Source organism: Bombina bombina, chromosome 2 (genome assembly GCF_027579735.1).
Source record: "Bombina bombina isolate aBomBom1 chromosome 2, aBomBom1.pri, whole genome shotgun sequence".
Lineage (NCBI taxonomy): Eukaryota > Metazoa > Chordata > Amphibia > Anura > Bombinatoridae > Bombina > Bombina bombina.
This window is the reverse complement of record NC_069500.1, coordinates 1307871394-1307887849: the sequence shown is the minus strand read 5'-3', so window position 1 is coordinate 1307887849 and position 16456 is coordinate 1307871394. Positions and strand designations below refer to the sequence as shown.

Genomic DNA, 16456 nt, shown 5'->3' with positions numbered 1-16456 from the left:
TACTTTTGCTTCTTCGGAGGCTGTTTTTGGGAGAAAGATTCTACAGGCAGTGGTTCCTTTCGTTTAAGTTCCTGCCTTGTCCCTCCCATCATCCGTGTACTTTATCTTTGGTATTGGTATCCCACAAGTAATGGATGATCCGTGGACTGGATACACTTAACAAGAGAAAACATAATTTATGCTTACCTGATAAATTGATTTCTCTTGTAGTGTATCCAGTCCACGGCCGCCCTGTCCTTTTCATGCAGGTCTAAATTTTAATTAAACTACAGTCACCACTGCACCCTATGGTTTCTCCTTTCTCGGCTTGTTTCGGTCGAATGACTTGATATGGCAGTGAGGGGAGGAGCTATATAGCAGCTCTGCTGTGGGTGATCCTCTTGCAACTTCCTGTTGGGAAGGAGAATATCCCACAAGTAATGGATGATCCGTGGACTGGATACACTACAAGAGAAATAAATTTATCAGGTAAGCATAAATTATGTTTTCCTAGACAATGTAGCATTTTTGTGGCCCTCCTTTGAGTGTCTAGTCATGTCACTGTGAGACGTGACTGACACACATTTTTGAGTGTCTTCTCCCAATCACCCTATTCTGGCACCTTTTCACCCTGATATTTCTTCTACTGTTCCTTGTTCCTCAGCAGAATGACTGGGGGATGAGGGAAGTGGGAGGGGTATTTAAGCTTTAGCTGTGGGGTCTTTGCCTCCTCCTGGTGGCCAGGTTCTGAATTCCCAACAGTAATGAATGCAGCTGTGGACTCTTTCCATCTGAAGAAAAGAAAATTATCAAGTAAGCATAATTTTGTTTTTTGCTGTAATTATTGTATGTATGACTTATAGAATCTGCAAAACTATAAAGTATCCTGAATATGTCAAACTCTAATACAGTAGGTGACTCAGTAGCTGTCACTATAGGAAGATGCAGCCTTTTTTAATTTCCTTTGTGCCTTTCACTTTGCAAAACTTTGCTGAAGTATATTATTGTGACCTTAAAGGACAGACTAACTCCAGTATGCCGGGCACTTCTCTGCACAAGAAATTTGTGCCGACAACCCCAGCTGTACGTTAGGACCTGTGTACATCTATATTCACCTAGGCACAGTAGGTAAGGGGTCCTCATCTGGTTGAACAGCTGTTTGAATTGGGGGGAAACGTTTTAATTAGAAAATGATGTAACTGCAAAATCTAGATAATTACATTGAACTGAACAGGCAGGGACTTTTTTACAAAGACCTCCATTGTAAACAAAATATGACGGATTATTCGGTATTTATAGGAAAAAGAAAAAGCAGCACTCGTGGGACACCAACTTGCAATAAAAAGTCCAAACTTTATTCCATAGTTTAAAATCACAGGTAGGATCTCAGGGAATTAACCCCTTACGTGTTTCGTGCTCCAACTGAGCACTTAGTCATATGGATATTTGCTTAGACCGGACATGGCCTATTTAAAGGCACAGTGTCCAATCAGGCAAATTTACAAAGAAATTAAAAAAACAATAATATAAAAACATGTTAGCATAAAAACATGTAAGGGGTTAATTCCCTGATCCTACCTGTGATTTTAAACTATGGAATAAAGTTTGGACTTTTTATTGCAAGTTGGTGTCCCACGAGTGCTGCTTTTTCTTTTTCCTTTGAATTTTTGCGGCTTACGCTCAGCCGCGATTGATTTGCACCTCACGGGGCTGTGAGAAACTTACCCTATCAGCTGGGCAGCAATAGGACTTTTCCCCTCCACGTCACGCTCTGCAGTGGCCTAGTCTCTCTTACTCCTATTCAGTATTTATCATTGCCCAATAAATATTAATGCCGTTTTTTCATTTAACCAATCTTATAATTTCATGAGGTGTGTAATTTAATACGTTTATATCATTTTGATTACACTTTTAATTTAAATGTTTAAACCTTCTAACACTTAATTGCAATCAGTAATATATATTTAGCTGATCATATTTAAAGGAATAGTCTATTCTAGAGCATGCAATTTTAAGCAACTTTCTAATTTACTCCTATTATCAATTTTTCTTCTTCTCTTGGTATCTTTATTTGAATGGAAGCTTAAGAGCCGGTCCATTTTTGGTTCAGCACCTGGCTTGCTGATTGGTGGAAACATTTAGCCACCTATCAGAAAGTGCTACCTAGGTGCTGAACCAAAAATGGGCCGGCTCCTATGCTTACATTATTTTCAAATAAAGATGCCAAGAGAATAAAGACAAATTAATAATAGGAGTAAGCTAGAAAGTTGCTTAAAATTGCATGCTCTATCTGAATCATGAAAGTTTAATTTTGACTAGACTATTCCTTTAATTAGTGTAGTAAAAGTGTGATAAACATCTGAATGCGCATGAGTGAGAATGTTAACATAAAAAGCCATAAAAGAGCGAAGAAAAGGTGTTGAATATGAAAAGTCCAACTTTCCTATAAAAAAACTTTCAGAAGAGTGGTTTCTAATTTGAATGCTGATATCAAACTGCCCCACTGCAAGATACACTGGCAACCCTTTAGAAATGGCTACATTTATGTATTAATTTGTCTAAAATTTGTTTTGATGTTCCTCTAAGTTACAGTAATCAAAAACTAAATCTGTTTTAACTAATAACACACATTATTGTATTGCTCTTGTACATATTGAATATACCATTCAAATATTCACAGTATAGGTTGGAAAAAGTATGTGAAACCCTAGGCTAATGACTTCATCAAAAGCTAATTAGACTTGGAAATAGGCAAACCTGGTGTCTAATTAATACAACGAGATTGGAGATGTGGGTTAGAGCTACTTTGACTTATAAAAATAATTTAAACATTTCGAGTTTGCTACTCAAAAATGGATCTGCCTATAAGAACCATGTCTCGCATAGAAGCAGCTCCCAGAAGACCTGTGATCAAGAATTGTTGCGTTGCAAAGTTATCTCTAAGGGCTTAGATATTTATCTGTCCACTGGTAGGCACATCCTATATAATAAAAGGCCAAGTGTGTTTGTCTGAAGCTGTCATGCGCAGTAGAGACTGTGCGTGAGGACAAACACACCTGGCCTTAATCCAACTGACTTCAGGCTCACCTGACATGTGGTGTGGAGTGGGCGTGACCGACCGGACGTTATGTGGGCGGGGTCGGGCGTGGCGCGGGAGGGCATGACCAGACGGGGAGTGGGCGTGGTCGGGCTGATATGTGGGTAGGGTCGGGCATGACGCGGGTGGGAGGAGCGTGGCCAGGCGGGGTTGGATGCCGTGGCTGACTGAGAGACCAAGAAAAAGAAGGGGTATAGAGAGAGCAGAAGAGGGGTGATAAAGAGAGGGAGAGAGACAGCAAAAGAGATGAGGGAGAGAGAGCAAAAGAGGGGGTATAGAGAGAGCAAAAGAGAGGGGGGAGACAGCAAAAGAGAGAGGGGAGGGAGAGAGCAGAAGAGGGGGAGAGAGAGAGCAAAAGAGAGGGGGGAGAGAGAGAGCAAAAGAGAGGGGGCCGGGAGAGGGGGAGAGAGAGCAAAAGAGGGGGAGAGAGAGAGAGCAAAAGAGAGGGGGAGAGAGAGAGCAAAAGAGAGAGGGGCGAGAGAGAGAGCAAAAGAGAGAGGGGGAGAGAGAGCAAACAAAATGGAAGAGAGTAAAGAGAGAGGGGAGAGAGAGCATGCAAAAGAGAGGGGGAGAGACAGCAAAAGAGAGGGGGAGAGACAGCAAAAGAGAGGGAGAGATACAGCAAAAGAGAGAGGGGAGGGAGAGATACAGCAAAAGAGAGAGGGGAGAGAGAGCAAAAGGGAGGAGGGAGAGAGAGCAAAAGAGAGGGGAGAGAGAACTCAAAAGAGAGGGAGAGAGAGCGCAAAAGAGAGGGGGAAAGAGCGCAAAAGAAGGGGAGAGAGAGCAAAAGAAAGGGAGAGAGACAGCAAAAGAAAGGGAGTGAGACAGCAAAAGAGAGAGGGGAGAGAGAGAGAGAAAAAGAGAGGGGAGAGAGAGCAAAAGAGAGTGAAAGAGACAGAGAAAAAGAGAGAGAGAGCAAAAGAAAGATGGGGAGAGAGAGAGCAAAAGAGAGGGGGGGAGATAGAAAGCAAAAGAGGGTGGATAGTGAGAGCAAGAGAGAGGGGGGAGAGAGCAAAAGAAAGGGGAGAGAGTAAAAGAGAGATGGGAGAGAGAGAGAGCAAAAGAGAGGGGAGAAGGAGAGAGCAAAAGAGAGGAGATAGAGAGAGCAAGGGTGGGACTGCTGTACTGCAAAATATGGCTTGTGTACACGGGCTTTAGGACTAGTTGTCTATAAATGGAGACGATCTAGTACTGTGGCTACTCTCCCTAGAATTTGCCATCCAGCCAAGATGACTGAAAGGGCACACCGCACAATTCAAAATTAGGTAAGAAAAGACCCTAGAGTGATGGCTAAAAACTTGAAGAAATCATTGGAACTGGTTAACATCTCTGTTCATGAGTCTACTATATGAAAAACATTGAACAGGAATGTTGTCCATGGCAGGACACTACAAAGAAAGCTGCTGCTTTCCCAAAAAAAACTGCTGCATGCCAGCGCTACTGGGAAAATGCTAACTGATGAAACTAAGGTTGAGTTGTTTGGGAAGAACACAAAGCACTATCTATGGATTAAAAAGGGCACCGCATACCAGCATGAAAAAGACATCCCAGCGGTTAAGTACGGTGGAGGGAGCATCATGAATTGGGGCTGCTTTGCTGCTTCGTGCCTGGACCACTTGCCATCATTGAGGGAAAAAATAAACATCCTAAACATCTAAGTAAATCCACTACAGAGTACACTTTTAGAGTGGCCCAGTCAGAGCCAAAACCTTAACCCCATAGAGATGCTGTGGAATGACCTCAAGAGAGCTATTCACACCAGACTTCCTAAGAATATGGCTGAGCTGAAGCAGTTGTGTAAGGAAGATTGGTCCAAAATTACTCCGGAACATTGTGCAGGTCTAATCCGTAGCTCCGGAAATGCTTGGTTGAGGTTATTGCTGCCAATGGAGGATCAACTAGCTATTAAATCCAAGTGTTCACTTTTTCCACAGCACTGTGAATGATTAATGAGATGTATTCAATAAAGACATGAAATATTATAATTGTTTGTGAGTTGTTAGCTTAAGCCCATTGTGTTTGTCTATACTTGTGACTTTGATGAAGTTGAGATGACATTTTATGACCAATTCGTGCAGAAAAACAATGAATTCCAAAGGGTTCACATACTTTTTCTTGCCACCGTATAACAGGTGACAATGTATTTTAGAATGATAAATGGGTAAATATATAAAATAAAATGTTGTTTTTTTTGGGGGGGGGGGTTTACATTGAAAACCCAACAATTACCCATGTGGTCTTCTTTGCAATGGGATTCTACTGATTAAAGGGACATTACACACTTTGAGATAGTAATATAAAATGATAAATCACATATATAAAAAGAAGTCTGCAATATACTTTCATTATTTATTTTGTCCTCTTTGCCTGTAATTCCATTCTGAAATTGTGAGCTTTTCAGTTCCTGTTAGAAATGGAAGTGCAGAACACTTTTATATTCCACACAGCCATTGGCAACACACTCTAGTGACCTATGTATAACTGTCCCTAATTGGCCACAGCAGAGAAGGTAACACAAGTTACAACATGGCAGCTCCCAGTGTTTTATAGACAATAAAACTTTACACTTATTTTGTCACTTTTTAAACAACTAATGAAACTTTAAAAAAATACATCTACATGTTAGTCATGGACTAATCTTTTCTTTGAATGCATCATTCTATCTAGCATGTATTTAGTGTTTAATGTCCCTTTAATGCCTATTAATAGGTATCACTCAAGAACTCTAAGCTGTCATGTCTCTTCCACATAGAACCGAAGAGCCAATGCACCATCTTATTTGGACATTGTTGAGTAAAAACTCCATGCTATTATTTGTTAGAGCATGACATTTTACCACTGCTAATCCTGCAAGTCTACGCTGTATATATTTAACCTCAGTGACTGTCGGTGCTGGTTGGCTCACCAGCTGTGTCTGCTCCTGAGCATTATTGTAACTATGTGTTTAACCCCTTGGTATCCTAATGAATGAAAGCATGTAACTTTTGCACCACAATGTCCCTTTAAAGGGACACTGAACCCAATTTTTTTCTTTTGCGATTCATAAAGAGCAAGCAATTTTAAGCAACTTTCTAATTTACTCCTATTATCAATTTTTCTTCGTTCTCTTGCTTTCTTTATTTTAAAAAGAAGGCATCTAAGCTAAGGAGCCAGCCAATTTGTGGTTCAGAACCATGGACAGCACTTGTTTATTGGTGCTGTCCAATCAGCAAGGACAACCCAGGTTGTTCACCAAAAATGGGCCGGCATCTAAACTTAAATTCTTGCCTTTAAACTAAAGATACCAAGAGAATGAATAAAATTTGATCATAGGAGTAAATTAGAAAGTTGCTTAAAATTGCATGCTCTATCTGAATCATGAAAGAAAAAAATTGGGTACAGTGTCCCTTTAATGGTCTACAAATATTTTGCAACACTCATAGCTAGTTGTATGACAGTTGCACTAAATATAGCAATAATGTTGTTGTATTTATTTATTGGTGTTACATATTATAAATTAGGTGTCTCCTACCAATTCCCTGGAGCCACAGCACCTATCAATATATCACACATTACCTCTCTTCTGTGTTACAACACACAGCTTCTTCTAATATTTTCTGTAAATAGCTCATTCATGCCCTCTTTTTATTTGTCTTTGTGTATAAATTAAATATAGGCCATTTGTTTTGGAAATGAATTGCTCATCTGAAATCTACTTATATTGAGGTCAACTTTAGAATACTTTAGACTGTTTTTTTTTTTTTCTCATGGAGTTTCAAGAATAGACAGGAAATAATAATCTTGCCCCTCACTTGAAAATGTTAGACATCTTCACCATAAATAACTGGTAATAATAAATAATAATAAAGTATCTCTGTTATTTTGCATTTCTGAATTAAGAAAGATTATATATAGATATTTGTTATGATAACATTCATTTAGGAATTACTGTCCTTAGGCTACATCACTCTGTAATGTAACGTTAAAAGGATATTAGACACCTCTAAGTGTAAAATGTGTCCCTGTCCCACTTACAGTATTCTCTATAGAAAAGCTATGTAAACAAGAGGCAGCAGCAGAAATTAACCCAAGTGGGGGTGAGAAAGAGAGAGACCAATATTTTTGAAAGGGTGTTCAGCAGATTATTTCACCTTTGCTTCAGTTTAGATATCTTCAAAATCTGGCCTGTTAGGGAGGCCTGAGGACAGGTTTGAAAACCAGTGGTCTAGAATCTAGACCACTGGTTTTCAAACCTGTCCTCAGGCCTCCCTAACAGGCCAGATAGACTCTAGAATATTGAATACAATTAACTCTTATTAGGTTCTTACCTAAATTCATTGTACCTCAAATTGATTTCATGCCAAAATACAGATTTAATATGCATAATTGTCACATGCATGATAGAACATGTTTGAGTACAATGTCCCTTTTATGCTCTCCTTTCCTTTGCATTTGTTTATAGACCGATTTATTTCAGTAATTTTATTAGGATATTAGAATTAAAGGAACAGTCTACTTGAAAATTGTGATTGTTTAAAAAGATAGATAATCCCTTTATTACCCATTCCCCAGTTTTGCAAAACCAACACTCTTATATTAATATTCTTTTTACCTATATGATCACATGTATCTAAGCCTCTGCAGACTACCCCATATCTAAGTGCTTTTTATAATCTTGCATTTTAGCCAATCAGTGCTGATTCTTTTATAACCGTTGTTATTCTCCACAGGAGTGAACACAATGTTTTCTATAATATAAATAAATCCCAGCCAACGAGTCTTAGAAATCTATCAACAAAGGATTTTAATTGTATATGGTACTTCACACTGTACAATAATGAATCAGGAAAGTCTGAATGTAAACTCACTCAAATCCACACATCCCCCATACATATCTGTACCAAACATCAATACAAAACTAAAACAGTAAAAATAAAAAGTCAACAATTGTTGCAACACAACAATTGATACAACATAAATTGATAACCATAACACCCCCAGGGCGTCCCCAGGGGGTGAAGACTAGCACCACCTGTATTCAAAAATAATAGAAAAAACTGTTCAGCTTTTGCACAAATCAGGAAAGTTCTTTATGTATGAAGATGTAGTAGAAAAAAGATCCGAGACATAGAAAAAATTAATGAATCAAGGCCATCTCACTCTGTTCCGGTTATTGCATGAATGACCATATAATTTTATGATGCTTCTAGGATCTTGTTATATCTTTGGTATATTGTTGTGTTACAGTCCCAAGATAATAATAAATTGCTACAAATATTTGTAATCCTTGATTTGTATATCATGGAGAGACACAAGCACATATGACAGCTGTTGTAACTTGAAACGTGTATTTGCAATAATATTACATGTGGTAATATCAATACTCCAATCGAGCTGACATGTGAATGGCCACAATTTCTTGGTGTAATTGGCTATGTTGAAGGGAGATATATATACAATGCAGGTCCAACCTCACACCCTTTAAACTTCACTCACAGTGTACTAACTGACTCTGCAGTAAAAGTTCCGCTCACAAGTTCTGCACACTTGCCCAGATACACAGTTCAAACTTCGGGTACCTTGTATTGCTCAAATAGTTACCGGGATCTTAAATGCAGCTCGGGCCGGTGGAGAATCACAAGTAACAGTGTTACCTTGGATGTCATATGCTTGTATGCCGGGTACTACCGTGAGACTTGTCATCGACGTTCCCTTCAGTGTGGAAATGGACCGCTCTCAAGTTACTCCAATCTCAACTACTATGCCAAAACCGTTCACCGTTACCCTGGAATGTGGCTCAAACAGCACGAACATGAACAGGTGATAGCGTCTTACTGATTCCGACGCGCATTTCGGGACTCCGCCCCTTTCTCAAGGAATATACAGGTTGTAGTGTGAAGGTGCTGTTTAAACCGTTATTGCTTCATACTTATTGGATGCTCATTTTCACACCCCCAATAACGTCACACTCCATTTGCACACGTAACATTCATTCATTATTTGTATGGAAACCCGGATTTGTATAAAGCTCACAAATCATATGTACAAAGTGAAATGAGACCGCTACAGATCGCTTAATTCACTCATGTTTATAGTGACCTATAGTATATCCTGCCTAATTTACATTTATAAGTGATACCGAATCTCACTCCCATGTTACAGCCTCACAAGGCACGCTATATCCTACTGATAATATGTGACTACAATATAAGCAAAAACATATAATGAAAGAACCCAGAGTATCTACGTAACTCAGGTTATCTCATGAGGGCACCAACATCCTCACATTAACAGAGTAACTGACTCTTTTTTTTAAAACAAAAAGAATATATAAGAATATTAAAGAAAAAAGAGAAAAGTTAGAGCTTTATTAAAAGAACCAGTACCTACATAGTTATGCATCGATTATGTAGATGATCATGTAATCTTTATAGGGTCATACCCAAATACAAATTTTGGTCATATTATGGTCAATTAGGACCATTCAAGACTTAGCAAAAAATCCTCTTAGGTAATATTTAAACTCTATGGTAATACCTGATGTATTCGTATCCATTCTAGGGATACCCTTATATTTTCAAGAAAAAAGAAGAAAAATTGCAGGTTTATTTAAAGGAACAGTACCTGCATGGTTCTGCAAAAATTATGTAAATAAGGTTCATATTGGTTTACCAGTAACTTACTGAAATACACATTGTAGTCGTATTACAGTCAATTTGGACCATACAAAACTTTACAAATATCCTCTTGGATAGTGACTATATCACATGGTTGTAACTGATTAATTCGTATCTATTCCAGAGATACCCTTATATGTGATCATCATATATACTTTTGATTGCATCCCACATATATCGGGTTATTTAAAGGATATTGCCCCTGGAGATATCTCTATTTGTAGTCGTATTACAGTCAATTAGGAGCATTCAAGACATTTCAAATAACCTCTTGGATAGTGCTTAGATTTAATTCATATCCATTCCATTACAGTCAATTAGGAACATTCAAGACTTTACAGATAACCTCTTGGATAGTGCTTAGATTACATGGTTATATGTGATCATCATATATACTTTTGATTGCATCCCACATATATCGGGTTATTTAAATTAAATCGCCCCAGGAGATATCTCTATTGTGACCTTTAGGGACCATAGTATCTAGTCTCCTGATCCACTGGGCCTCTTTCTTGAACAATAATTTTTGTCTATCTTCCCCCTCTACGTAATGGGAGTACCCCATCAACAATTTGAAACCTCAACTGGCTTTTGTTGTGTGAGAATCTTGTGAAATGATGTTCCACCGGTGCATCTACATCATCTTTACCTATTGCTGCTTTATGTTGGCGTATCCTATCCCTGACCGTTTGGGTGGTCTCGCCCACATATGCCAGGCCACATGGGCATTTGATCACATATATTACATCTTTGGAATTACAGGAGAACCTCCCTTTAATGGGGATCCTTTTCCCAGGGAGAGGATGGGTTTTATGATCTCTTTGTTGCATTGAATGACACAGAGCACAATTCATGCAAGGAAAAGAACCTTTCTTACTCATTTAAATGGGTTTCTTTGTAGGACCCCAATCAGCACGAATCAATTCATCTCTTAAATTTCTGTTTCTCCTATATGAAAATAGTGGAGTATCATTAAATATATTTCCCACTTGGGTGTCCTCTTTCAAAATTAATCAAGGAGGGTGGATGGAAAATATCATATAATAGTGTGTTATTTCTATCTGTTTCTTTTGTAAATAAATCACTACTCAATTTGTGATCTACAATTGATATCATAGTATCTAAGAAGCTCGTCTCCCAAATCTAATGCCTTCCCAAGCTTGCTACCTTCCTCCGCTACTCTGATTTAACTCCTAACTCACTATTATATCTAACATTAGTACATTTCTTGATCTATTAAAACATGCTCTTATAATACCTAAAACGCCCCCTTTTGGTCTTACTTCTTCCTCTGTTGTGCGGTTTTCTTAGTATCTTTTCCTTCCAAGCAATAAATAAATGTACAATTGCCTAATACATTTTCTCTCATACAATGCTTTGCATAACCTTCACACCTCAGGATTTAATTCAAATTACTCTACAGAAATGGTACACACAAAGGTAATTTATTATCTGGTTGCTACTAAAGGAAATGGCAACTCCTCTCTACTTCTGGCGGAGCTCTTCCCCCGGCATCATAGACCACCTGTCAACTAAAAAATCAGCCAGTCATTCATATTTTTAGTATTAATTGCCTCCTACCAATGCACCCCCTTTATCTGCACATTCTCTACTCTTTGCTAAGTCTTTAATCTAAAATCCAATCTAAATTAAAAATTGTAATGCAACATACATAGTAAAAATCATATTTTATGTGTATTGTATTTTTTTTTTAAATACCACAATTCACACTGCTCACCATCTATAAAATGTGTTTCTATTCATTTCCCCTCCACTACGTACCCAGAATTCATAGCAGGAGAACAAGTATTTAGTCCGGTCTTTTGTATTGTCGCACTTTTCTATTTACTTTTTCACATCATATATAATGATGATCTAATCTATACAACATCTCTAAAGGTAACCTATTTTTCTCATCCAAGATACCACCAAAATGTTCACTCCCTCCCTTACCTTGTTCTCTATTCACTACTGCGTTCTACTTTTTATTGACCTTCCTGACACTCTCTAGACTATCATAAACAACCTTATCCAAACTTATCTGTTTGTTGTTTTACTAGCTACAGAACAAAGCTAGCAACACATCTCTCACTAAATTATTATTTCACACTTATCCCCAAATGGCCCTCGTCAGTCTACCAATATATACTATCTATTATTATCTTATCCTTTCAATTCTCTGACGTCTCATTCTGTGCTTATTTTGTGATACTTTCTACTTCGCTTTGCCTGTTTCCCACCTTTAAAGGCTTAACGCACTATTTTAAAACAAACCCTATTCCCCTAAAATGTCCTCATTACTTTACCCCACCTAAATAAGCTGCCTGTTTCTACAACTATAGACCTTTTTTCAGCCTCAGACAAGCAAACCCTAAATGTTTTTTGTCTCATTTTCCCCAAAATTTCAAAGCCCCCCCTCCACACACACACACAAACACTTTTGTATCCATCATTAAGTCTAGTTACTGGATACTTGATTATGCATACAATGGTATAGAATGCAATGACACTTTACCAAACTTGATTATGCATACAATGGTATAGAATGCAATGACACTTTACCAATCGATTCCATTACAAAATCATTGAGGCATATATAGGTAAAAAACTTTGGGAAGATTCCTCAGTAGCACACTTGGAATTATATATTAGAGGATATGTTGACTGTAGCCTAAAACAGTTATGCCAAAATTGATTTTTCCACTTATAAGGTCGCTGAATCCATTTAACTAATTCTGGGCTACATTACAAGTGGCTGGATAATGCTCCAGCGAGCTTGTGGTTTCACTTTGAGCTTAGCACAATTAACGAGAGGTCAGACCTCTGGTTAATTAAAAAAAGTTGCCCCAATTGCCCCCAAATAAAGAGCACAGTAGTTCAATATAAAATAAAAATATTAGCATCTTTATTTTTAAAATTAAAAAACTGAACAAAGCAGTTATAAAGAGTTAAAGTGAGGGGATGTATGGGGTGTTTCAAAGTGTCTTTATATTGTGGTCTGCGGGTGACTGTGTTTTTACTGTAAATATATATGTATATGCTTTTATACATATATATAGTGTGTTAATATCTGTATATACACATCTAAACACACAAATATATATGTATATATTCATATACATATATACTTCTTTTTTGCTGCCCAACGCTGCTGGAATTATCCGCTGCGCATGCTAGGTGGTTTGCCATGTCTCACGGCATGAGAACGAGGCTCCCATTGGAGCCTTTGGAACCACACTCTCGTGAGCGCATGGTTTTCAGGCAATGCAAACACGAGGTCACGTTAACATTGCGCCTGACTTGTAATACCAGTGTGGTTATACAAATGGAAAGCATACTGCTGACATTCATTTGAGTATGTTCACAGGTTCATAAACTGTTACATTTTTAACAAACTAGAAAAATAATCTTAGTCATATGACATGATCAGAGCATGCTCAAGACCTTTAACATTGCTGGAAAGTCACACAAAAACCCCCACAAAATGTCAGTTAGAACAGGAAAAAATGTGTTTTCAAGAGGTCCAAAGTGTAAAATTTTAAAAGTGAAAGATTATCCTTTGATAATCTCTCTTAAATGTTCTTATTGCAATTCCATGGTCAAAATGATAATCTCTCTTAAATGTTCTTATTGCAATTCCATGGTCAAAATGTCCCTAATTCAAGGTATCAGATTGTTCACAGCACAAATACAGTTGAATGCTTAAGAAAATGGGTTATCATGTAGTTTGTAAATGATTTGAAATGGATCATAATTCAAGATGGATATGATGGACCACATAATTTGTTTACATATTTTTCAGAGCTGGTCACATGACTGAATCCCATGCACAGTTACTGCTAGAAAGGGCTCAGTCAGAAGTTCTCAAGGTGAAAGAGAAGATGGAAAATCTATCAAAAATTGAAAAAAGGAAACTTCATCAGAAACTTATCACGAAAAGAAAACGACAGCTTATACAAAAGGTAATTATAAATTCTTTATACAACAATATTGTCCCCGTATTCTCAATCCTTCAGAATTATATTGTTTCGATTGCAGTACAGTATAAGGCAACTCATATTACTCTGAAAGAACCAGTTCTACTCATTCAGCCAAACCAAAAGAATATGTATAAAAAAATAGTATACCTGAAAGTCCCATTGCTAAAGTTAGACACTAAAGAGTGTATTCATTTAGGTGCTAGTATGCTCTAACTATGAACCAAGTTAAGGAAACTCATGTAAAATAGATTAAATCTCACCACCTGGATTGTAAGTGGAATGAAGCATGAAAATCGCCATGATCTGCAGCATTCGGATATTTTTGGTTCCGGATATATCAGAGAAAAAGTTCAACAAAGATATTTGTGTGTTGCACTTTTTCTCAAATAAATTTGTCTCTGAGAATAGCTGATTGCCACAGACTATGGTATTTTTGAGGCTTCATTTCACTAATGATCCAGAAGGTGAGATTTAGCCCCTAGAAGGTGAAAGACAACTCTGATTCTCATTGAATAATATGAGCCATGGAACATCATCACTATGGGCCTGATTACGAGTGGGACGCTATTTAACGCTCTTGATCGAGTATCATCTCTGCTAGAAGCAAACTTTTTGCGTGCGTAAGGTTGAGCTCGTTTTACAAGTTAAAAGTAAACTGTTTTTGCTAGAGTGCTAACCCAACTTGCGTAAAAAGCCAAACTTAGAATATCACGCGCGATAACCTATTCTACCATAGAAGTCAATGGTGGGAAAAAACACTTTATGCCAGTACTTAAGATGGCGGTGACAATTGTGAGGTGGGGGAGGGAAGAGAAGAGAGCTGTTTGAGGGGGGTCAGGGAGGGATCAGGGGGTGGGATGTGTCAGGTGGGAGGCTGATCTCTACACTAAAGCTAAAATTAACCCTACAACTAACTAACCACTTCACTGCTAAGTGTAAGGACCTTGCCCTTACCCAAGATGTCTGCTGTAATAGTTGTATTGAGGAAGAGAAATGCCATCTGGGAAGGGGGAGGAGTTGTTAGTGCTGAGGAGATTTCTTAGGTGTTAAGAGAAGTGTGGAGCAAGAAAGTTGCTGTTTCCAAGCTGAAAGAAGTTATTTAGACTAATGCATGGATTCCAGAGACAGTTCAGACATTGCTACATGTGGCTGCTGCAGAACCTTTTATTTGTACAATGAGTGTCAGCCATTATCTGCTGTTTTAAGATCTCCATAACTTCATGTTAACTAAATGCAAGAGAAAAGATATACTAGTCATATCTGATGTGCTGCAGAGTTGTTGTATATTAAAGAGATAACCCAGAGAATATTCTAGAAGTTATTCTGCCTAAACAGTTTGCATAAATACACTAAATGGATTGCACAGCTGCATTACATAAGGAAGTAACTGAGTGTGATGTGCTGCAGAGTTGTTGTATATTAAAGAGATAACCCAGAGAATATTCTAGAAGTTATTCTGCCTAAACAGTTTGCATAAATACACTAAATGGATTGCACAGCTGCATTACATAAGGAAGTAACTGAGTGTGATGTGCTGAAGAGTTGTTGTATATTAAAGAGATAACCCAGAGAATATTCTAGAAGTTATTCTGCCTAAACAGTTTGCATAAATACACTAAATGGATTGCACAGCTGCATTACATAAGGAAGTAACTGAGTGTGATGTATATTAAAGAGATAATCCAGAGAATATCCTATAAGTTATTCTGCCTGAACAGTTTGCACAAATACACTGACTGGATTTATAAAGCTACATTACATAAGGGCATAACTGTGAGATTTCTGCAGCTGTTTGTAGTAAAAGAGTGACTGACTTTGCAGTATAAGGCAAGTGGATTGCTGAAATTCAGTAATAAGGTAGAGACTTATGTTATTCAGTATTTCTGAGGAGAAGTTTTCTTGAGCACTGCATCGATCACAAGCAGCGCTCTAAAGCTTTGTTCACAAGCAGCAAGGGATAATTACCTCAACTAAATTCTATTAAGTATATGAAATTGCATTGTACAGCACCACCTCAAAGTATTTTACAACAGTTATGTTATTATTTCATGAGCTCATGAAGGACTTCTGAGTTAAAAAAAAAAGGTATGCTGATGTCATAAGAAGATATTGTGATTAATATTATTATTTGTATTTGTTGCACTGTATGTTATTGGTTAAACACTTTATAATAATCAAAGCAACATCTTATTTGAAGATTTCTTGTGTGGTTATTACTTGTTTTCTTTTTGTACTAAAATCTTATAGGACCCCACACCCTATTATTCTAGGGTGTCCCCTATAGGTGGAGGCACTGCGTCATACAGGCATCCCTTATATACCTGATTTCAACCCCCCTCCTACTCCCACTCTGCGGAGGCTTAGTTCTCATACACGAAACAGGTAGACAGCATTACACTATCACCCACCTCAGGGAAGGTCAGGAAAGGGTGTTACATAAGCATAATGCAAGTGTGGTGCGCAGCTGCATTTAGCGGCCTTCTAATTACCAAAAAGCAGTTCCAAAGCCATATAAGTCTGCTATTTCTGAATAAAGGGGATCCCAGAGAAGCATTTACAACCATTTGTGCCATAATTGCACAAGCTGTTTGTAAATCATTTTAGTAATAACCTAAAGTTAGTGAAAACGTTTTTTGTTTTTTATTATATCGCATTTGGCGGTAAAATAGTGGCATGAAATATACCAAAATGGGCCTAGATCAATACTTTGGGTTGTCTACTAAAAAAAAAAAATATACATGTGA

The 16456-nt window shown here is 37.8% G+C and overlaps 1 protein-coding gene across 2 annotated transcripts in view; it reads left to right on the top strand.

Moving 5' to 3' along the window:
* EVC2 (EvC ciliary complex subunit 2) overlaps positions 1–16456 on the top strand; it is a 427809-nt gene that overhangs the window by 250354 nt on the left and 160999 nt on the right. Inside the window, exon 13 of one of the 2 annotated variants that reach the window (XM_053704148.1) lies at positions 13535–13694. The exons of the other annotated variant lie outside the window; for it this stretch is intronic. Within the exon in view, the coding sequence (XP_053560123.1) occupies positions 13535–13694 (160 nt within the window). The remainder of the gene's footprint in view (positions 1–13534; positions 13695–16456) is intronic. 2 annotated transcript variants of the gene reach the window in all.